Source organism: Trachurus trachurus (genome assembly GCF_905171665.1).
Source record: "Trachurus trachurus genome assembly, chromosome: 4".
In the NCBI taxonomy this organism is placed as follows: domain Eukaryota; kingdom Metazoa; phylum Chordata; class Actinopteri; order Carangiformes; family Carangidae; genus Trachurus; species Trachurus trachurus.
Genome location: NC_139898.1, coordinates 19,953,567 through 19,978,007, shown reverse-complemented (window position 1 = coordinate 19,978,007; position 24,441 = coordinate 19,953,567). Strand labels below are relative to the sequence as shown.

The window sequence follows — 24,441 nt, the reverse complement described above, 5'->3', positions numbered from 1 at the left end:
GCAACACTGTGTAATACCTGTATGAATTGATTTTTTTTACACTTTAACAAAAAAAAAGCAATGCAACACATTTTATATAGCAAAAGCTCCAGAGGACAATTAGAAACACCAGCATCTGAGCCACATCATCTGTGCATGGATCCAGCGCAGGGAGCAGATTACAGAGACAAGGCGTGCAGCTCCGAGGAGGAGCAGAGTACCGGGTGCGGCTGATGTCGCCGCCTGGGATCAGTTTACGTTATCAGCTGAATGCCATTGTTTCTATCTCTAGACTCCGTGGAGAGACACGGGGGTTTTATCGCATCGTGCTCAAACACGAAGCATCCAGTTCGCTTCTTTGTTCAAACTGCTATCAAAAGCCACTTAAGGGCCAGCGCAACATCTTATTTTCCAACCCCTCCCCCCAGCTCCGACCGAGCGAAAGAACTGAACGCACCCCAGTTTATAAACAAAAGACCGTCCACTTACTCAACCACGCGACAGATCCACGAGTCCGAGTTTCTCCGGGTTTTACGTCGCGGAAATGATTTTTCATATATATATATAGCCTATATAAATGACACACTATAGCTACAGGATCCTTATCCGTGTCCACAGATAACGTTATTCTCCAGAAAACGCTCTCTTGCACAATCACCGCCCTGCTCGGATGTGAATGGAGGAGAGAGAAAAAAAGAGAGGAGCGAGGCGTCCTCGCGCCGCTAGAAGGTGCTCTGTCGTGGATCTGACGCACGAGAGGGAACAGAATGTGCAGACACACTAAAGTTTGGAAGGAGTTTAACATCAAATGTCAAATAGATAAAGTGAGAAAAATAACTTTTAATCTGAGATAAAGCGACGTTTTCTACTTTTAAAAAGGACCTTGAGTATATTAGTAAGAATTATGTATTATTATATAAATATATTCACAGATTTGAGTCTTTTCAATACTGAAATTATGTTTCTTGTGCGTAAATGTTAGTTTATACTTTGATATGAAATACATTCACGTACTTGAGTCTATTCTGCCCTGAAATTACATGTCTTATGCGTAAATGTGATGAAACTTGAATTTGGAAAACTGTAGCCTATGGGAAAGGTAAAAAATATATAGCCTACATAAAAAATAAACCAACTTCTGTAACCATATACAGTCGACGTAGATTATTTTAAAATATCCTATACCAAACATAAACACCAGAGCAGCTTCACGGTGAGCTCCAGGAGTCCATGCAGTGTTTACATCCCTATACGTGCTGGAGCGCACGTATGGACAGCCTGGAGAAGGGGGGCGGGGAGGTGAGGGGTCGCACTACACAGATGCCACACTTAATAGGAATAAAATAAAACAAAACAAAAAAACATGCTGGTGTGTCACAACCAGGGACTGTATTGCAAACAGCTGACAGTTAAAACATGCGGGAGCGCCCAGCGAGAATGGTCATTTATCAGATTGGATGTAAACTGTATTTCCCATAACTGTGGCATCAAACACTCCTGACTCCTGAGTGTTTTAAAGCCCATAAAGCGAAACACACGGGTCGGAACCGTCCAGACAAATCACAGTTTCTGCTCAGTAGCCTATAGGTAATAATAATAATAATAATAATAACGATGATCATAAGAAGTAGGCTATAATAATAATAATGCATGAAACGTAGGCTAGCCTATAGAAGAGGCAGGAAAAAACGAAATAGAGCAACGGTGAAACCAGATCCGCGTACTACCATAGGAAAGGCAACATCCCCACTGATTGTATCAGACACACATAAACCACATGGAGGTGGAGTGACGCGACAATAAGCGCTGTATTTACCTGCCGCATCTCGCTCTGTACGCCATCAACCGGCCCGAGTAGGTGGGTGAGGTTCCCGGGGAGCATGGGAGACTGTAGCTCATTCTGCAGCGCATGTTCGCGTCTCTTCAAACTCTTCAAAACTCTCTGCAAAAACTTTTTTTCACTAGTCCGATATACTACTACTCCGACTGTGTGTTCAAACACGAATGTCTCTTGTTTGACTGGGTGCCGAGTGAGTATTAAAGCCCCGCTCGGGTCACATGGTGAGAAAACAAAGAGGCGGGGCTTAGCCTCTCTCCCTCCCCCTCCCTCCCCCTCTCCACTTGATTTACTCCTGAGAGGAAGAACTCGTGAATCAGTTACATTATTCTCTGCCACTGTCTGCCAGGACGGCTGCCACCCCAGAGGCACAGTACAACTTATTCAAAGATTAAGCCTTAATTAAAAGAAAAAGGAGGCAGTGTTCACGTGTACTCACACAGACGGAGAAGATGGCTCTGATCTGTCCTGTTGGTACAAATGTTTAACTCTTTAGCTGGCAGTGGGATATGTTTTTAATGTTTGGACTTTTAACAACTTATTTTATGCTGTTCTGCTTTCAAAGAGGGAAAACAGCGTAGAATAGTATACAATAACAGCAGCTGGCAATGATGATAAACCAAGCTATATCAACTTTTAATAACTTCTTTTGTGCTGTTCTGCTTTCGAAGAGGGATAATAGTGTAGTAGGAGTATTTAATAACAGCAGCTGGCACTGATGATAAAGTTGTGTTTTTCCAAACGATTAAACAATTTAACTGTGCCAAAGTTCATCGCTACAACCGGCTTCATGTCATGTTCGTGCGGGTGTTAGTCATTCAGTTCCCTTTTCGTGTGATTTTTCTACATCTGAAATGTTGAGGAAATTTATTCAAGCAGCAACATGCGTGCAATCAGAAATAAAAAATTTAAAAAAGCCAAGAAAGATGTCGTAAACTAGGGAAATGAAAATGCTGTTTTTATTGGCCTCATTGACATTGAGACTATAGTGTCGGCACAGTGAAGCACAGTGGCATGTCACACTGAATCTACAGGGGGGGATCCGTGTGCGTTGCAAAGTGATCACACTGGAAATGCAGTGCTCCACATTTCTACGGTCCTTTCGCTGACTTTTTTTCCTGAGGCGAAGATAAGAACAATACATGTGAGCAGAGGAAATAGTTTTTAAAATGCCGGCTCATTTTCCTGCTCATCTGAATTCTTTGTCTAATTACCGAGCAAGCTAAAAATATTCAACTGTAAGTTTTGGAGATGATGTACAGCATGACAGATCGGCACTGAGGCAGTGACAGCAGGGTAAATTAGTTTGCATTCCACAATGAGTGTCTCACTCCGACTTGTGATCCGAGGACTGATGAACAACGCGAGGAGACGACATTCCTCCCTTTGAACTGAGCAGTTACACATCTGGGACAAAGACAGAAGAGAATGTCCATGGGCTGAGGCTGGAGTATGTTTTCATCAATAAAAATAATAAAAATAACAATAACATACACACACACAGGTCGGTTGGAACAAATTAGATTTTCAAGTGACCTGAAGGATCTGTTCTTCAGGAATGAAAACAGGTTTACATATGTTAGGGAGGCAGAATGAGGCCTAAACTAATTTGTTGCCATTCGGTGTCCAAGCAAAACAAAGCAAATTGTACATTTTATTCACTGAGAAGGACATGTGGCGGTTTATATAAGGACCGCTCGCTGTTGTAACCTCAACATGGGCCTTCCCCACAGACTGTAGAAGTGCACACATGCACTCGCCGTCCCCTCCTCCCTCCCTCCCTCCCTCCTTCCCTAACAAAGTCTGCAGGACCACATGGCAGCGCATTCCAGCTCCGGACACCTCCGGCCCCGAGGCCAGCGCCTCCAAACCCAGACATCTGTGTCAGAGCCACCATCACGCTGGGACAACGCACAGTCAAGCTCCTCGGTGAGGATCTGTTATCAAAACAGTCACAAGTTGTTTGATTTGATACCAGCTAACGGCCCCGGCCTTCGCCATAGGTTTGTTTCCCGTTTGAGCCGCCTACCTTGCTCGCACGCCACAAGTTATAGTCATGATGAGAGAAGAAATATGCATTTGAGTCCAAACTGATCTATCATAAGAGACACGTGCAGGAGCAAAGTGTGCATCTCTTCCATGTCTCTTGAGTTTGTCACATGAGCGTCTGAAATCCACTCCGTCGGGGCACAGATGCACCGGCACACGTCCCCGTCCCAAAGCATACAAACACTCGCCGTGGGGGGAGGCAGCTGAGTAAATCAGACCTCAGTGATAAACCCCCCGCCCCTCCCTTCTCTGTGAGTGTATTTCAAAACAATAGCTGGAGGGTGGGGGCTGTAACAACAGAGGGAGTGAGCTCACCGACGACTCACCGTTGCCCTCTTTCAGATGTAGAGGCCTCCCCCCTTTCACTCGGGTCTCATCCGTTTTTTTGTCTTTCAAGATGCAGTTCAGCTGCTGCATCAGAGGGGGTCAGCAGAGGCTCCGAGGAGCTGGAGCTACAAAACTTCAGAGACGACTCAAGTCTTCTCTTTATTATTATTGATCACAATCGGCTCATTTGTGATGGCACAAATCGGCAAAGAAGCTTCCATTTTGAGGAGGCAGGGACCACTGAAGCATCACAGTCATCATGATCCTGACAGTTGTAGTGAAACTGAAACTTGTTGACTTGTAGCCAAGTGCTACAAGTCAACCTGGAAATGTAACGTGTGTGCAGAGAACCGAGAGTGGCTTCTCTATTTAAGTCGCTGAAAACATAAAAAAAACAAAAAACAGCTGCTGCTTGACCCCAGAACCAACCAAACCGGCCCCTCAAACGCTCTGCTCCACTAATGATCACCCTCTCTGAAAACAAAGAGAGCAGTATTTTGCCCTCAGAGAGCCTTCTCAACAGGCGACCTGTGAGCCTCTCATGTTTACCTATCTCGTTAGACAAATTAGATCAGGGCAGCGGTCGCATCCAGTTTTCCATGGAAACCTGCACTGTAAATAAAAATGTTTTTGATGGGGATCAATTACTTTCAGAATATTTCTCAGTCAAGACTGTCACTATTTTTCATTTCTTCAGATTTGTCCCCTTAAGAACATTTCCAGGGCTGTAAATAACTGGCAATAACTTTCCAGATAAATTAGCTTATCTTTTTACCTATTACCACCATACATAACAAAGAGAAGTGTCACATCTTCACATGAGAGAAACACTGTAACCAGAAAATGTTTGGCATTTGCACTTGAAAGACGGTTGAAATTATTTAAATTGTTGAGCTGGTTTGATCATCTCAACAATGAATACTGATTTGTTAATCAATTAATAAACCAAACATTTCTTGAGCAATATGAAAAAGAATGCATTTTCTAAACCATGTGAGGTAATTTCCTCAAGTCAAACCACAAGAAAACTTTTTTTTTTGTTTATGATTATTATTCAAGAGCAAACAGATTATTCAAAAATGAACATCTTTGCTGTTTACTTCTTCCATGTGAAGTTTTGTACTGTCGAGCAGTCGAGGTAAAGTGACACTGTGCACTGAGCGATGTGTGAATGCCATCGACGTGCTTGTCACAAACCAGACAAATAACCTGAATGTCAGAAACAAGTTGCATAACCCAAAAACGCCCGAAATACATTTGATTTTTGAACTACAGTCGTCCCAGAGAAAAGCATCTCAACCAGCTGCCTCCGTGCACACTGCACTGAGGGGTTTCAAACGGTAACGACAATTGCAGGATGCTGGAAGTATGTTAATATGTGCCTCTGAACATGGAGGATTTTTTCGGATGCTGTATTGTCCGGACGCGTCGTCTACATAAGGGGAGGACACAATAGAGACTAAACAACATAAAACAGACCTCTGGGACCTCTTGTCTGAGGATGGAAGTTTTATTTTTCCAGCACTAAATCAGAGTCATGAGTAGGTGTGTCCGCTGCCACCGAAGCTTCCTAGTAAACAGCTCAAAGGAACTGTCCCACTCGCACCCTCGCCTGTTACATAATCCCTAGACTTGTGCACAAACATCGCCTTGTTCGGCATATGTCCCTACGTGACATGCTCAAAGACCACCAGCCCGTCCTCCATTAAGACATGCTCACCTCTGGCAGATGTCTCGGTGGATGAACCGGACAACAGGGAGCATGGACAGGAATCTCGGCCCTCGAGGGCTTAATACACTCAAGGACTGACTCTTAATTTTAACGGGTTATGGAGGACCTTGTTATTATAGCCTGTCTAGGGGCTAAAATAACTACCAGCGGGGATGTTTGTTAATGGCTGCAGAGCCGTCTTGCTCCTGGAGAAGTGATAAAGAGCAACAGTGTAATGCGACCATCAAGCTCCATATGCAAACAAAGGGGAGGGGGGGGATCCAGGGCGGGGGGTCCTCCGGCCTTAAATAATCGTTCAACTAAAACCAGATCTTCGGCACGCAACCATGTGCCTCGATATCATATTTCACTACTTTTTCCCTTCGCCTCCCCCCGAATGATTTGGGTCTTCGCCACTTGTTTGGCTCAGTGTGGATTAGGACCTCGCTGGAATGTGTTAAAAGTAATAGTGCTACTCCTGAGGCTTTAATGGGAAAATCCTGGCACCTCACCGTTAACGAGCCTCTGTATTCAGCAGGGCATTTATCACAGGATCAAGGACTTAGGGGAAGTTCAGACCTGGCATTAATATGCATCTCGTCGCAACCCTGATTAGACAGCGCTAAGCACGGCAGTTCCCACCTGGCTGTAGTATGCGTCCTGATATGCACCGTGAGTGAGTGACCACTCGATCACGATCGGCCCTTCCTTACCCCGGCTGCTCTACATGCACATAAACACGGACATCAATTCTGTTTACAAAGACCTAATGCAGTGCTGTTTCCAGCCAGACTGACTGTGACAGACGGGTCTGTGTCAGTGTGTTTGTGAATGGGACAGAGAGAGAGAGAGGGAGAGAGGGAGCAGTGCAAGGAGGGTCCGAGTGAATCAATGCACTGTGCCACAGCCCCGCAATGAAATGGGATGTTATCCATTTAAAATAGTAAAAAAAAAAAAAAAAAAGGAAAAAGGAAAATCAATGTAGGTCAAAGCTGATGTTTTGGTGTGCCGTCAAAAATAAATCAATGTGAGGGAAACACTGTGAAGTATTTTTGAATTCATTATGAAACCACAGGACAGGTCATCAGTTGAGTATGATCAAGTGGGAAATTTTAGTTCAAAGAGTCAGTTTCTTACATAAAAGACAGTATGTTTTGAACTCCGACATTGATTGATTGCGAAAACAATCCTCTGATTAATCAATCATAATAATAATCATTCTCTTTAATCTCTAACCCAGTTATGTGTTAGGTTGTGTGTGGTAATTGGGGCTGCTATATCGGCGACCGTCTGCTGTTCCCATTGAGATGTTTAATGGTGAACATCCCTTACATAAGCGCAGGCTATATTAGCCTGTGGTAATATCAGATGTCCCCTAGGTGTGAATACCTTTAACACGGTGTGATGCGATACGATGTTAAAAAGGCTGCATGTGTGCTCAGCAAACTTTTTTCTACAAAAATGAAAAGAGGTCAAATGTCAGCACAGCGACGTTTCCAAAGATACAAAGCTGACAGGATGAAAATGTTACCACCAATGTTACAGTGACGTCTTTTAAAGTGGTTTAAGTGGTTTAAAAGCCTTTCATGATTATGATTTGCAACAATTAGTCCCACACTGCGTTTTAAAAAAGGATCTTTTAGCCTTTAGCTTGGCCTGTCAAGTCATTTCATGTTCATTTAGATCTGCAATTAGTGATGTGGCTGGAGGGGCTACCTGCTATACAAATGCTGAGTAATCCATTCAAAATTATGTGTTATGTGTGATTCTTTGAATGACTTGGAGTTGGGCAAGGTCTTCTCAGAATCGTAGAATTTGCAGGGAGGCAGGATGACTACAGTTATGTCAGAATGAGGGAAAATGAAAGGGGTCATTGGCAAAATTCCAAGTTTGAACAGATACTGAAAAAGCTCGGAATAGTTCCTACAAGATACATAATGTCATTGGGGGACGCTAAAGGCAGATTGTAATAACTCAGCAACTGACGCAATCACTGCTATAGGTGTTTTGTTTCAGCACATCAAGAGTTAAACTGCAGCTTTCTCACGTTTAACTTTCCTCATAATGAAATGTTTGTCCCCGTGTCATAAACTTCTACCTGGTCCGGAGCAAATAATCCACCATGGCTGAGCGTGAGCGTGGGGCCACTGATCAAGTGTGCTAAATCTGAATATAAATCTGTCTTTTCTTTATTGTCTGTAATCATAAAGTTGATCACTGTGGATGGAGGGCAATAAAAGGGGATGCTGCTGCTGCTTTACTTGGGACCAATCACAGCTTAACAATGCACCCATTCAGCAGATCAACAGATTGCTTTTCTGACATGTTTACAAATGCAAAGTGTAACTTGTAATTTAGTTAAGTCTAAAATAAATTAATCTCCTGTGGTTAACCAGATTTCTAAATACTAGGTCTGTATGGGATCAAATGACGGTCAAAATCTTGAGCTTGTGAAATGATGGTTAGAGATTATTTCATAATCCATGGTTGTTAATAGTTGGCCTGGTAAACCTGTGGCAGGATGTGAATGTGAAGCTTCTGTGAATATATGAGCACAAAAACATAAACAATAACAATCACAAGTAGGAATTATCGCCATGCTCTGTGTAACACTGAAGTTACACATACAACACTATAATAACTAACACTAACTTGATGTTACACAACAGGTGCTAATTTTGACACTGCTTTACCTGCCAACATCAAGCCCTTTCTGCTTTAAACATATACTCAGATGTTCACAAAATGTTTCTTTTTCTCAGCCTATATGTCGCCTCAATGTTGTTATTGATTTGCACAAATTTCATTTCAGCATTTGAAAAAAAAAAATCATTCACAAACTTGAATCTCTCAAGAACAATCTTGTCGACAGTCAATGATAATATGCAAATTCTGGTTTTGAAACTCATTATACATTATTGAACAGTATCATTAAATCTTTTGGATTTTTATCTGAGCCCACGGGGATATGGCAGATGTGAAGATGAACAGGCAAACCCGTTTTGAACACCACAGTAGAGACTTGCGCAAAAATACCACACAGCTGTTTCTGCAAAAGTGCTGTGTGGATTTGCTGTCACACTGAGGTTTTACATTTTTCTCAAAGCAATCATTTTCAGGAATGCTCCTTTATGCCCTCGGACTGTTTGTGAGCAATACCCCCTTCTTTCACAACCAACAAGCCCTGCCTTGCTGGAGAGCTGGCACAGGACAAAGGGAGGCGGAATGAGGCGGCTCCCTCAGGTTCACCTGTGGTTAGTTGAAAAAGTTTTGAATAAAGCTGCACTGTGAGTTACGGAGCCCAGAGGCAAACATGAGCTGGCTGGAGAACAAACAAACGCGTTGAATCTTTTGCCAGCCGCAACGACACACACTTTGCTCAACTGCTACTGTTGTTTTACGTAAACTTCCCTCTCATCTGGACCTGCGTACCAGGTCTGGAGCAAATGACTGGACGTTGGTCGTATGGACGTCGGTGAATCCGATTCTCTCTGCACCAGATTACACACATATTCATGACAGTTACATCTTTCTAATTACACTACTATAGTCTTTGTTCGCTTGCCAATGGCTGGTAGGAGTCATGGGAGTGGAAATCAATCAGGTGGATATTCCCATGTCACTTAGTGACTTAATTTATGTTTCGCAAATCAAATGCTTCGTGTGACTGATGCCCTTGTCACACACGTGAAACAAAAGTATGAAAGGAACATATAAACTATACTGCGTGTCTTGATATGAACCACAGCGAAAAGGTAATAAATTCAACACGCATCATCATCATTTGCCTTAGAGCATTGTTTTTGCAAATTTTTCATCACAGGCACTGCCAAATGTAAAATATAATCATCCAACACATCAAGATCAAAGACCAGAACATTAACGGGCTGAAAAGATATTTGTTATAATTTGTTTGGCAAAAAACAGCTGGGTGAGAACACGCATCACACACACTGCCCCATTGTGCTCAATTCTGGCAAATTAGCCAAAAGTCACAATGAAATTGACTTTAATTTTCATGCAGATGCCATGAGACTTTCTAAAGGATCTCTATGTCATTAGCCCCGTTTCCATTTTTAGGGGGCCGGTGCCATTGGCATGTGTCCCCGTAGCAGGAACCGCCCCTGAAGGACTTCTGGAACTTTTACGGGGGCTGAATGAGTCCCTACCTCGGGGGTAGGTACTCGGAGCAGCCCCGAAAAACTCCTGGGTGGGGCTTGAGGTTTACTTGGTGGTGATTGTGTGTACGCAGAGTGAATGACAGAAAAACTGCCACACAACGATTATGCGACAATCGCAACTGTTTCACAATGTTAACGTCGCCTCAAGAGTCCGGTGGGTCCTACACCGGTTGCTCTCTGCAGTGGAGACTCAGTGGCCTAGACTAGAGGGCCGAGTGAGAGGACGTTCCTATAAAGTTCCCGTCTCCTAAATTTCACCAGGAACGTCCTCAGTGGAAACGGGGCTACAGGACCCAAACTAGGAACTGCTGCCTTGGAGGTCTTTGCTCAGACAATGACATGTAATTTCAACCATTGGTGCCGACCTCCGGTTCAACATCAAGGGACTGCATGCAGAAACGCTGCCGCTTAAACCCCAGAGTTTGCAAGTCAGTGTTTGGTGACAGCCAATTACATGTCCATGGCAAAGAATCAAGAACTCAAACAGGCTTTATGGGACAGGGCTTGGGAACAAAAAGTTGTTTGACTGATGGTTGTTGTGACTAATACAAACCATAATTATATCCAAGTTAAAAAACAAATGGCACTGATCCTCCGACGGCGATTATGCTCCTCAACAGGCACTCACATGCTTTCTAACAATTAACAATCTATATTGACAATTTTTTTAGACCTGGAAATGATTCAGTTCAACCCTCAAGGGCCGCAACTAACGGCAATTACAATTACCGGCTTACTGTTGCTATAGAAATACAATTCTGTAAATTGCTTGATCCATTCAAGTCAAACCTGAAGATATTTATGAGCAGAAAATAATATACGATTGAAAAAAAGCAGAAAAATCTCACATTGTTAAGATTAAAACTGCAAATTGTTTTGCTTTTCTGGTTTGAGAACGACAGGAGCCTGGTTGATCAGGAGCGCTACTTCTTCATTTTCTGTTGATCGTTTATAAATCACCCAATGGTTTCAGCGCTTCTTGGATTTTCCCTGTGGTGATGACTGTTGGAAGGGAAGAGACAATGCATTGGCATTTTGAGCTGATTTGATTTAGGGCAATGTGCTTCAACAGCCTAGGAAATGCATTCACTAATACAGCTCTAACTCTGTCATCAATTTCTTTGGCTTTAGGATGAGATCTTAAAAGATAAGAATTCATTGTGAAAATACATTTCCTGCGTCAAAGAATCATGGTTATAAATCAGCAGCTTCTCATCTGAGCATACTAATGACATACTCTAGAGAACATAACGTCAGATGACACAGCCTCTGTCATGCTATCTCAGTGTGGTCTTCTATTTGTGGTGCTAAAACCCCCTGGCACTGCGCCGCACACGTTGTATAGGCGAGAGAAACCTGAGCACCGCATCCTTGTGACCGGCAGAACGGAGATACTCAAAAGTGTCACCAAGCCCTGAAACAGAGCCAGATGAGAGTGTTACAAAACACACCCGGACACTTCCTGCAGTGCCATGCTCTCTCCATGCATTACACACGCGCAGCTGTTGAACTGTCCAGCTTGACAAGTCGTTTCGTTTCTGTAGTTATCTTTAAAATGCCAGAAAAGGACACATTTTCCATTCAGTTCCTTTTCCCCCTTGCATTTTTTCCTGGTAATGTCAGAAATGTGTACACAGCGATATAAAAATACAAGACACTTGGTCTTTCCCGTGTCTCTGTTAAAATTTAGAAACTATATTATATCTAAATAACTTCTATACTAAACGTGGTTACCAAAGGGAAAAGGAAGGTTTTTAAATTTCATGGGGATTTTTTCCAACCACAAAAAGAAATCTTAAAAACTTAAAAACTAATGCAGAAAACTACAATCAAACATTTTTTAATCACAGAGTTACAACGTTTTGTTGTCAGATATGAACCTAGCTGACAATTCAAGGCATCTTTTAGCTGTAAAATATTATGTCGATTCTTGGTGACTGATTGTGTCATTTGTTGAAAAACTAGGTGACGATGTTGACAACTCACTGACACATGCAGAAAAACGACACCTCAGGATTCCACAAATAGCTAAACGACAAGTTAACCTGGACATATTCTTGAATGGTTCACTTCGTTATGGGGGTGCAGGGTCTGGGTTAGCCAGCCAGTCCAGGCCACACACACACACACACACACACACACACGAGTAAACACACCCGTGCTCGTACCTATCGTTGACAGGCTTTGACCCTCGTAATCTGCTAGGCCGGAAAGCCTGGTAGAAAGCAGTGGATGGGTTCCTGCATTTTAATGGGCAAGGAAACAGAGACAGGAGAAACATGAGTAAAGGAAGAGAAACATGTACACTGGTAGAGAGACATGCCATGGCAGAGAGAGAGAGTAAGAGAGAGAGAGGTGAATGAAAGTAGAGGAAGATCCTGAATCACACTTGAGAGGTCAAAAGGAAATGATGATACAATCCAGATTTCCGAGCACTATTCAGAAATTACAAAATGTGGCTGTTTCCAAATAGGAAAAAAAGCTATCATCATATACAAAAAAAGTTGAATTACTGCCGCTCCTTAAACTTCAAGCTTTCACTGAAACATTACAGTGATGAACAAACAACCATTCCCCTTGACAGCTCTGTAAGATATGACAATAACCTGTTAGTTAAGGAGAATTACTCTTGGTACTCGGTATTCTTCAAGTACAATAAAATATGTACAAAATGTTTGGTAATTAACAAAATTCACTGTAAAACTCCAGGCTGCAACAGCCTTCATAATTAACAGAAGTGTTCTTTTTTATCAGTTTCAGTCGGGATCATCTTGTCTCCTTGTACTCTGGCATATTTTACTTTATGTAATAACACAGTGCAGAAAAGGGCATTGTGATATCATGACACTTACTGACACATTAAATGTCACCACCTATCAGAGATGATTCAGACAGGAAGTTAACTTTGCTGTCATGAATTTACTACCTACCCAGAATGAGTTGCAGAGCAGAACGTGAACTTAAAAACAGCTGCCGATGGTAGATAAAATACTTGCCACATCAAAGTTTTATCAGTATTTGGGTATTTGCTAGCACATGGTGTTAATAATACACCAAGTTCATACTTTAACCTGACTACAAATCTCAGTTGTGGATAACTGAATCTGGGCTATAAAGAAGCAGACTTCTATTATGAAGCACTAAGCGATGTCTGATCTAAGGACATAATAAATATTTAGACGAACTTCAGACTGCTCTATAGTGAGGCGGAAAGCAAGAAGCACACTACTTATAATGCCTAAACAACTTTTGTTAACACCAGTGTTCACAAACAAACTAAGATATAAAAAGGCAACTAAACAGTGGTTAACAGTCAGACAAGTGCATGCTCCTGCTGGGTTCAAGTTCATGTCAGTCACCCTGCTGTCTCCACAATAAATGTAAAACCTTCTACGTGAGGCTTGGCGAACAATAAGAGCAGGGGTGGTCAAAGAAATCGTTAAGTGAACAGCTTTCGCTGGAGGATCGAAAAACAAAAGCAGGGGGTAGAAAGGAATTCATCTATGAAACCAGCAAAGTGGGTTAACAATCCCCTGCAACGCTGCTTGGATGTCGAGAGTGAAGTTCCATATCTTAGCCTGTGACAGATTTATCTCCACCACGCCTCACAAGGAGCAGCTTAAGACTTTGAGTTTCCTTGCACACTGTGGAAGTACATGTATAGGTGGTGTGAGTTTAAAGAGCTCACAAACAACTCATCGACACAGTAGCTGTGAGTTCAGCTCACTGAAGAAACCAAAATAGAGACGACGGACACATTAAAGGAAAAGAAACCAAAAGGTGTTAGTCCTGTGATGTTCCACCACATGACTCTGTCAACTTAGGTCCTTGCTATTAAGTGGATTGAACTCTAATGAAGGGATGAACTGCATCCTTCGAACCTCCTCAGTGATGAATTAAGACAAGCTTAAAAAAAAAATAAGGAAAAAAATACTACAATACAAACAAAAAGGACCCTCAGAAATCTTCTTTATATTCTGTCAATAACATAGTGATGTGGTGAATACCGTGAGAGTAAACCCTAACAATGTGTGTTAGCAAACCCCAGGGTAGGTCTTTACCTTAATTTATTACCTGCCTGCACAAGTCAAAGAAGAGACAGACAGGAAGAGCTTACGAGTGAAAGGCTGCTGAGGAAGCAGAGACAGGGAAAAGTCAGGGATAACAAGGGGACACGGTGCGTTACCTCACCTCAACCCCTTCAGCTGTCCCACCCTCTGCAGCAGGAGTCGCACTATTTAAGTACCTCGCTCTCTCATTCAGTGCTTTATAAATAGCCCACAGCCATGCACTGTAGGCAGCACAGTAAAAGCTGTTTAAAGCCTGCAAAGATGCTGTTTGATTAAATATTATTTATTGTTTTTGTTTTGTTTTTTACTATTTGCATAAATGCAGTTTAGAGGTTTGAATAAAGTTTATCGGTCATTTCCTTTTCCATTTATTAATTTACTGAGTTGGGACAATGCACATTCATCAACATTGATGTGTTAAGCATCAGTGTAAATGCGCCAGACTTAGCATACCTGCTAAATTTCAGCTGTAGTCCCAAGCCAGGTTCCTAGACACAGAAGAGTCATTCAACAGGTCAGGTTTTTGAAAATCATTGAAGTTATTCTTTGGTTTGCTGGCTACATATGAAGTCATACATTGGCAACGCTTCATTTCAAGAGACTACATGACAAATACCTGCCATGCCATTCTTCCTTGGCGTGTAGACACAGATCTGCTGATCACACGATCATTTGACAGAGCCTACAACTCAATATGCACTCACGTGTATAAAATATGTTGCCATATGTTAAAAGACAATAGACTTGAAATGTAGAGATGCTTTGAGACTTGTGTACAGCATGAATAAAGATGAGCTATGTTGAATACAACTGTCGCATGAGTGACTCAAACCCGCAGCTTAATCTGAACCAATAAATTAAAACATTAACACTTAACTAGCACAAACACCTATCATACTTCATACTGATGACAATGGATGCATTAAGTCTAATCCAGTTTTGATTGGGGACTGGTTTTCAGACCAAACAAGTTTGAAGAAGCTCTAAGCAATTTTCCAATTAGCAATTATTCTAAATTAAACAAGTGATTGAGGAAGAAGATAATCTCTGGATGTCTGAAATTAAAATAGTCATTATTACTAGTAGCTATAATAAAATATAAGTTAGCACCTTGAGACGTAACAAGGCACAGCTTACGCCCAGCCACGTTGCATCCTTGATACATTAGAAAGAATGTGGGTAGGTAGGTATGCAAGCCCACAATCATACTCGACTGACCTACAGCCCGAAGTCAAATACACCCAGAAACGTGATGGGAACTCTTGTGCTGAACCTCAGGCATTAATTTAGAAGACAATTATCTTACAAGTCGACAGATGCACACATGACTGCACTTGACCTTAAAGGTAAGTTTCCATCATTCAGACTTAGAATTTACTGGTTCATTTGCATTGGCTACTGACAGGTGGCCTGCGGTGCTTCCAGCTCAGGTCACTGCTTGCCCACTGTTTGCGTGACTCCTGAAAGCATCAAAATCCATGGGATGTTTAGTGTGTATTTAAAGTAATTTCTGAGCCATTAAAAGTACAATAGCTACCCTGGCTGTATTCACCTGACTACCCATACTGAGTCCATATAACAGATAAATTGAATGTGTGAGGTTATTCATAAAGATATAATAAGTTGATAAGAACTATAAATTTAAAAAAAATAAACCCAGTGTTATTATTAAATAATGCAAACTTACTTATGTACTTTTTAGTAGTGTAATCTGCATATGATGTCTTTGTTGTCTTTGGAAACGTTATGACCTGCTACAAAAAATGGGTTGGGCGAGATTCCTTTAGTCAAGTCACACGATAGCGTCAGATGAGAGAGACTGTTCCTTTGTCTCTTGATACGTTCTTGACTAGGGATTTAGCAGCCAACACTTCTGTCAATAAAGACGACATGTTGATGTCCTTTTCATACATAAAGTACCTGTCACCTTCAACACGCAGTACGACAGCCAAGTTATGGAAGGAACCTGGAGGGTGCAAATGCGAAAAGAGGCAGCTTGAGGGTTGATAAATGGTTTGGATGTGAATCTTGCCTTTGCAATCCCCAGATCTCAGCTCAAGTTAAACAGTATACTAATCACCAAAAGAGTAAATCTCTTTATGAGTGTATGACATCACATGTGCAAAGTCTTTTCTGAAGGCCTGTGTTGGCCCAGGATACGTTTTAATGGTTTTATGTTTATTCATTGTCTATAACTGCAACAGTATCCAAGCTGTAGGATGTTACATAATTTGATGTGACTTCTTCAAACAAATAAAGGCCATTCAAATACTGTATGTGATATGACTGGAATGACACAACCACAATGGTTTGATGATGTTCCAACTACCCACTGTGGCACAGGAACTTATAAAAACAAGTATGCCAATAAAGATTCCTGTGCTCTGACAGGTTGACAATGATGGCACAACATACAAGAGACGAAGAACAGTCTCAAGTGGGATTTTATCTGTAAACTGTAAACTTAAGCTGCCTCAGAAAAAGGCTGTTGCATGGGCCTGCATGGGCTCCACATACTCCCTCTGGTCAATAGAAAGCCCAAAAATTGAATTCCCTTTCGTTCAAAAAAGAAAAGAAAACAACAAGATGTCCTCAGTCTATATAGTCAACAAACATGAAGACCCCTCTGTCAGGCAGCACAACACGAAAGACTGAACGTGCTGCAAACGCTGGGTTTTGAACTGCAGGTTGTTTTGCTGAAGCTGTCCCTTTGATGTTCATGCATGCACATGGAGCTAAGCAGTCTTTATCCTTGCACAGATTTCTGACTTTACATCTTAAGCCTCATATCATGTACACAAAACTCTGCAACTGTTCATATAGTACAAGTTTTTTTTTTTTTTGGCTAGCGCAGAGGGAGGTTGAACAAACTGGATGGTGGGATGCAACGCGATGTCTCATAACGCAGTGATTAGGAGATGCCGTGGGAGAGAGGGAGGAAATGGCTCCATGGCAAACAGGGATGTGACCCTCTGCATGGGGCCAAGCCTGCAGCCATATACCAGGGTCAGGCCAGTCCCAGCTGCGTAGCTAACCACCACTGCACTGACAACACTTCCCCCGCCCACTCTCCTATGGGAGGCTACAGCAGAGACGACGTGCCGTAGAAGAGGGCTCTGCTGGGGTTTGTGTGACTCAACTTTTTTTTTTTTAAACTGTGTAAGTAGGATCACAACTCGAGTAATAGTGATATCAAATACAGGCGGCGACACATCAGCAAAAAAACACGGCAAATATGTAAAGTCAGCGAAAGATGAGCGAAAATATGTCACACTGCTGTGAGCATTCTGGTAAGCACAGGGTGTTAATTTCTGCTCAGGTTACACGTAATTGTTACCATGAGTACCATGAGTCAGTATAATTCAGGATCTGGGTTGGTTGATTCAGCCCCGGAGGAAGCTGATCTCGTCCGCCTGGGGGGCTACAAAGCCACCCCTATCTGCTCAATTTCACTTAAGCAGGGCTCCAGTTCATCGACTCAGTGGGTTAAATAAAGTGTAGAATTGGTTCCTGAAGCGTGACGCTGGCTGGCCCACTGAACTCTGCCATATTGGTCCTCAGGTCTGTTTCTGTCTCAGCTTGTCGGCTGCTCTGTAACAACACGAGCCTGTCGCTTTCCAGTGACTTCGCCTGAGGTCGAGCGGCAGGACCGGGCAACTGAGGAGCATGTGGCTGAAGAGAATTACAACGGATGTTGAACAGTGGGACTGCAAGCATTGACAACTCATGTTAATCGTCGATGAGGAAAAGTAAATGGTCTTAAAATGTTCTGATTGCTGTTAATAATAACATTTATAAGCCTTAATAGTTGACTGTCTAATAAGCGCAAAGCCACAGATCAGATTAAAAACCTAGAAAAGACCATTTAGGTCGTTCAAGTTTAAGTTTTGAATAAACAAACTTAATATTTCATATGTGGCCTGAGCAGGTTTCTTAAAAACATTTTACAGTTCTTCACTTCTTCAATTTCTAAAGCATGGCGCTGTAAGGAGTTTCCCCCTTGCAGTCATTCAAGTGTTATTGCAACTGTTCAATAGCATACTCTGGCTTTGATGCAAAGTCCTGTCAGCTGTTGCATTGCTGGTCGCTCAGGGAATTCATATCTGTGTGCGGACCAAGTACTAGCAGATTCCTGTGACAAATCACAACCGACTCTTTTTACATACCGTACAGCGGGTGTGTCTTGTGGACATTATGTTGGCCGCCCTAAAGTTAACTTTGTTCAACGTAAAGCAAACACAGTGCCACGGTTCTTCCTATAGGTCTTTGTATAAAGAGAGAAACAATCATGCTGAGAGAGGCTGATAATAAATGTATTGCAAAGTTGTCAGCTTACACATTGTATGTGTTGCACCTTTCTGGATGTAATCCTTAGTAGCGTCTGTAAAACCTATATGACTTTACTGTGCATGTTTATACTCATATCAATGATCTTTCCGCCTTCAGTAGGTCACTGTTGTAACACAGAGTATTAGGGCCACACTGAGAAAATTATTTTTTCACAGACTTTGAGAATAAAGTCATAGTTTTACGAAAATTAGGGCTCCCCCGACCAAAGATTTTGTTGGTCGACCAGTAGTCGTCACTTATTGCGATTAGTCGACTAATCGACCCCCCACCTTGAGGGGAAAAAAAATATGTATTTTTTTTTTTTTTTTTGCCCGTGGTCAGGTTGAGAATGAATGAATTAATGCTCGTGACTCCGGCCGTGTTGGGTCCGAGATTCAACAACAAGCCGGTCGGGTTTCACCGTTATTACCGGCAGAATGCCCGTTTATCACCAATAAACACAGTAGATGAGGAGGGTAAAAAGTTACTGAGCTCAGGCTGTGTGACGGGGGTGCGGGGGTGGGGGTCCGCGGTGTGGAGGGTGCGGGCATAGACATGTCTATGGGTGCGGGTCTCTGACTGCAGCGGGGACCATCATGGATCCGCTCCGTGACACTGAGACTGACCGCCGGTGAGCGCTGTGGGACGGGACCGGGGCTCAGACAGCACCCGCTAAGGTTGAAAACAGCGGTGATACGAGAGAGACTGCCGTGCCGTGTAAAAAAAATGAAAATAAAAAAAAACTGTCACGTCACGACTTCCTGTATCTGGCCCTTCAAAATAAAAGCCCCATAACCTTTCATATACAGTTCAGTCATTGATGTTGGCTTAATTTTGACAAGACACGGCTCCAAATGTTTTTTTTGTTTTTTTTTCTCCTGCGACCAATCGTACAATGACATTTTGGTCGGCTAATGATTTTTTGGTCGACCAGTGCTTGGTCGACTATTTGGGGGCAGCCCTAACGAAAATAAAGTCATAGTTTTACAATAATTTTTTTTAACAACTGTACTCCTCTAAAACAACAAGTTAAAAGAATTATGACTTTTCTCACGTAAAACTATGACTTTATTCTCAGTCTGTTTCTCAATGTGGTCAATGTGGTCCTAATACTCATCATACTGCTGCAACTTGGAAAAAAAAATTAAAGTTTGCCAATTTTGGACAAGGTACTCATGCTGTTAAAAACAAAAACATTCTGAATCACTGCAACAACAATTAGTTTTCAGTACAAACAGGTGAAGAAGTGTCCTGTATCTACAGTATATCTGTGATTGGCCATAGTGGGGTGTGGAAGGTTCCAGCATCTCAAAACTGCTTAAGTTATACAGAGGAGGTTTCTACACTGTACTGACTCTGGAGCCATCCCCACAAACATCCCACGAGACCTTTGTGTTTTACTGTGTGTCTCTCAACGTCCTCGTAACACCCATGAAATTAACTTTTCAGGGATGTGACATGGTTCAAATACATCTGCGGCGAATCCTAATTCAGTGATAAAATGACAATGCACTGCCTTCCCTGGTTTCAACTGCTGTCCGTCAGCTGAGGTTAACTCACTGACAGCACAGGAAGTGGCAGCAGAATATTTTCCGTTGTTTGGTATGGAGGTTTTTTTTTTTTTTGGCTGACCTCATTCTGACGGTGGCAAAGAGGCAGATGGGCAAGAGCTCTGCACAGCAGCAGCATAAGAAGAAAGCAGCAGGGCGAAATGTAAAAGTTAAATAAATAGTGATCACTAGACCTTTACATGCAGTACTCCAGCTGTTACTTCTAACCCATGTTCATGTTTCACAGCTGGCAGGTAGATGAGAGGGAGGTTGAAATGTTGTAACATGTTAAACTTAGAGGCTGACTCAGATGAAGAACAGAGGCATGACGGTGTGAAAGTTCAGCACGAAACCGGTTATCACATCTCACCAGGCTGCTAACCAGGAGGTTGTGTTGGTAAAAATACTTCTTCACTGCTTTGAGACTAGAAAACCGTTGCTTCAAGATGGAGAGGAGGCCTGTGATTAAAGCAATGACAGCTTGGGTTTTTACACACATCAGCCTTTTTTTTAAGGTGAAAAAGTGAAAAGAAAAGTCTGAATCACAACAGCAAGATGCCAAAAGTTCAACAAAGTGTTGTGAAAATAATAATTTCATAAGAGGTCCATTGACACACACACAATCAAAAAATCACAGGAAGTTTTGTGTTGGTAGTGACGAGACAAAGAGACTATCATCTGGATCGTCTCACGGGGGGTAAAGAGGACGAGCTCGGGCACTTATGACAAACCCACTGATTCAATGATAAACTGAGGTGCCATCTGTTCATCACCACGGCTTTAGACGAGTGAATAAACTGTTATCAGTCTACCTAGTCACAATGACTCACGTCCGCTTCCTTGCAGAAGCCTGCTCATTGTGAGACGCCGGCGGCAGCGGTGGCGCTGGGGTAGAAAGTGGTTCAGTGCTTACAAGAGGAGGCACCACGAGACAAAACTGACTTGAGAAAAAGAAGAGGAAGAAGACGACAGAGGAAGCGTTTGACAGAATATGAAAGCGGGCATCAAAGCAAAGCAGGAAGCTGAGGTTCTTACAAAAGCTGTGTCTTTTTCTCAGCTTGAAGACAGAAAGAAAAAAAATAAGCGCCTGAAGAATTTGCATCGCCTGCATGGGATGTTAGATTCAGCTTTCGGAACAGATATGACCTTAGTTGGCCTTTAGAGCCGCTTGTGCTCATGATCACTTGAAATCGTGTGGGAAAGAAACACTCAGAGTGAATCCACTGCTGAACCTAAACAATCCGACAAGACCGATCAGCGAGGACGTAACTCGGCTCCCTCAGACACTGCGGCTGAATCTCGCCCGGTAAATCATCAGCGATCGTCATATTCACACTGACACACGACTCCCAGTCAACACGTAATCCACTGATAATGTTTGGAGTTTGAATAGAGTGGGGAAGCGCTCCGTCTGTGTGGCAGGGTTACAGCAGCACACACGCTCCACACAGGCCTGGAGTATGTACTACAGTGTTTTCAGTGGAGCTACGTTTTCACAATCTAGTCGTCACCCTGGACTTAAGTAAACTGCAATAAAAAAATGTAATGTAATTTGAAAGAACAAACAGGTAATAGATTGCAAGATAAAAACAACTATGAAATGTGTCCAGTTTCCAATTTTACCTCATGGACCGATTTTTCTGCCCCATCAGGCATTTGGTGGTCACATGAAATGTTTGAATATTTTGTAAAGACGTCAGCATACTAAAACTAATTAAGAGTTACAAGGGCGACGAGACCTGGTGCCTCTGGGATCAAGGTTACGTATCATGTGAAGACGGCGTATTCAATTCATCACTGAGCCTGAACTTGGCTTCTCATTGGAGAGAGGTGTTCAGTGGAAAACATAAAATTCAATACTTTAAAAAGGGACTGTTCTTGAGCCGTGATTGGGGAATTATAAACTTTCATATTCTCTGTGCCCAAAACAGGCCGGGCCACATCAGCTTCAGAGTTGCTCTTTGTTTCTTGTGGGCTGTTGTGTATCAACAGACAGACTTTCACCCCTTTGAGGCTTGTCGGAAAATAAGACAAGCAGTGATCGGTTATTGAAAAGGACAGTGGAAAAGAAAAGAAAAAGAAAAATCTCCCTGACCCCAGGAGACACAGAGATGAACCCCCCTCATGAGCACCCACTAAAATATCTACTTCACTCTTCCTTCAACTCTCTACACTGTAAGTACAGACACACACACAGACACACAGGATTACAGAACAGATGAACAGTCACAGTCACCACAGTGAACCAGATCAGTCGACGACACCCATTGAAAGCAGGCGGGTGCACACAGAGAGAGGATGGATGACTCAAATGCAGCTGCCTGCCATGTTTTCCACACATCCTCATTACTCACTATTCAGACATCTTGGGCTCCGGGAGGCCCTAAGCACTGAAACCTCGTTGTTCAGCCCCTTGCTCCCCACTCTGGGAGACTGAATGACTGCGATACATAGTAGATTCACATTTTCACTGAAGAGCTGAAGACATTTATATCCCACAGACATCCAGTCAAATCTTCAACTCCATGCCTAAAGATGATCTGTGGTCGGCTTTAAAAGCTCTCCTCAACAGAAAGGCATTGTCCTAGAATTGCTGAATCACCTAACCACTGCATTACCCCTAATTGATTTGCATTTTCTTTCTCCTCCTCCTCCTCCTCCTCTTGCCCTATCATGCTTAACTTGCTCTTAAATATCCTTCTTTCACCCTTGCACTTTGAAATGTATTACTGCTTATTATTAGCATTACAAAAACTCAGGGAGCCGACAGGAACAAGAGACTCTTATAACCAGTATTGTACCTGACGGGTTTCTGGAAATTCTTCCATCTGACAGTTGCAAAGAAACTGTCCCATTAATAGACTTTGAACCTTTCTCTCTTTCACTTCCCAGTTTTGTGTCAGCATGTCCGCCTTTACTGTAAGCCAACAGGGTGAAAGACAACAAAAGACGCAAGATAACCTTTGAGGAAACTCCGACGCACGAAAGTTGTCAAGAAGAGTAACATTTTAAATGAACCTTGAAAACCATGTGGCCAGAAAGTTCAAACTGATTTTGGAAATAACTGTTCACACATCTTTGGCTTTCACTTCCCAATGCTGAAATGAAACACTCTACATGCAAGATGCAAAATTGCCCAAAGTAAGAGATCACCGTCCATGGTGTGTGCTACTCTGCAGTTTTAGGTCAGCAACAGCAGACACTATGTCAATGCTACAAACAGTCGCCAGAGTGAGCTTGTTGTCAAGTAGTAGTAATAGTAGTAGTACAAATTAATGAGCCATATTGCTCTTAAATGTTATTTAACTATAAAAAGTCAGCCAATTTTTATTTTCTTAACCCCAAGATGGCATGTTTCTTGATTGCTGATTTTTCTTTTCTGGCCAATAATCCCCAAACCCAAAGATACTAGCTTGAAAACAAGAAGCTGGATTGAAACATTACTGAAACAATGAACCAGCATACATGTATATATTATTAGATAATAATGACAACAATTTTCTGTCAGTCCACAAAATGATTTATCCGCTTACTTTTGCAGCTCTACAGGGGCTTGTTACGAAGACAGACGTAGACTGTGGCTTAAATCAAACTAACAGATGTCAGACAGATGTCTGTGTTTACCCGCTGCACAAAGTCGTCTAGTACTTGACTTGTGCATTATGGGTAGTTGAAGACTGTATTTTTCCAAATTACAAAACATAGCTGACTGAGTGACCACGTCAAACCACTTGGCTCCAGTCACTCCAGCTGTGGCCGAGCTGAGCCGTTGTGGCATACTCATCTGTCAGGGGTCAGTACTTTTTCAAACTCATCAGTCAGGACTCAGGATTGGGACAAATGAAGATGATGGACAATGTCCTCTTACTGCTGTGTATTTCCAACAGCTTACTCCTTTCATCTGTTTTGTTATTGGCCCGCAGGCATTACGTGTTGTTGGAAAAATCTGAATCTAGGAGCAAAATGACTACAGACCAATCCAAAATCTCTTTGTGAAACCACCTCCTCATCAGTTATCCATCACTGTCTGAAGACTTGCCACATGCTGAGCTTCTGAAAACACACAAGGAGTAAACATGTCAAATTAATGACACTATAGCTTTGTGTGTTTCTCGTTAATACGTTCTCACAGTGATTGATCGCCGCTATATTGTCAATATCAATCGCTGAAGTTGAACCACACACGCTGAATTATTACACAACCACTCAGCTGAACATAGCTTTGTTCTCCACGTGGCAAACACAGGGAGGTATCGAGGATCTGTCAACAGGTCTTCTCCACGTTTGAGGTGCATACTTAACGTACTGACACCACTTGTAAGAAGGGTCTAACCTGTTCTTTACTTGAGACCATTCTGGAAAAGACAACAAACACAAACAGTTTGTACACACTGTCCTCATTCCAAGA

At 42.4% G+C, this 24,441-nt stretch overlaps 1 protein-coding gene across 2 annotated transcripts in view; it reads right to left on the bottom strand.

Moving 5' to 3' along the window:
- The window catches only part of tsc22d2 (TSC22 domain family 2), a 36,516-nt gene that overhangs the window by 3,251 nt on the left and 8,824 nt on the right, over nt 1–24,441 (bottom strand). Inside the window, exon 2 of one of the 2 annotated variants that reach the window (XM_083970511.1) lies at nt 12,253–12,324. The exons of the other annotated variant lie outside the window; for it this stretch is intronic. Coding sequence (XP_083826637.1) covers nt 12,253–12,324 — 72 coding nt within the window. The remainder of the gene's footprint in view (nt 1–12,252; nt 12,325–24,441) is intronic. 2 annotated transcript variants of the gene reach the window in all.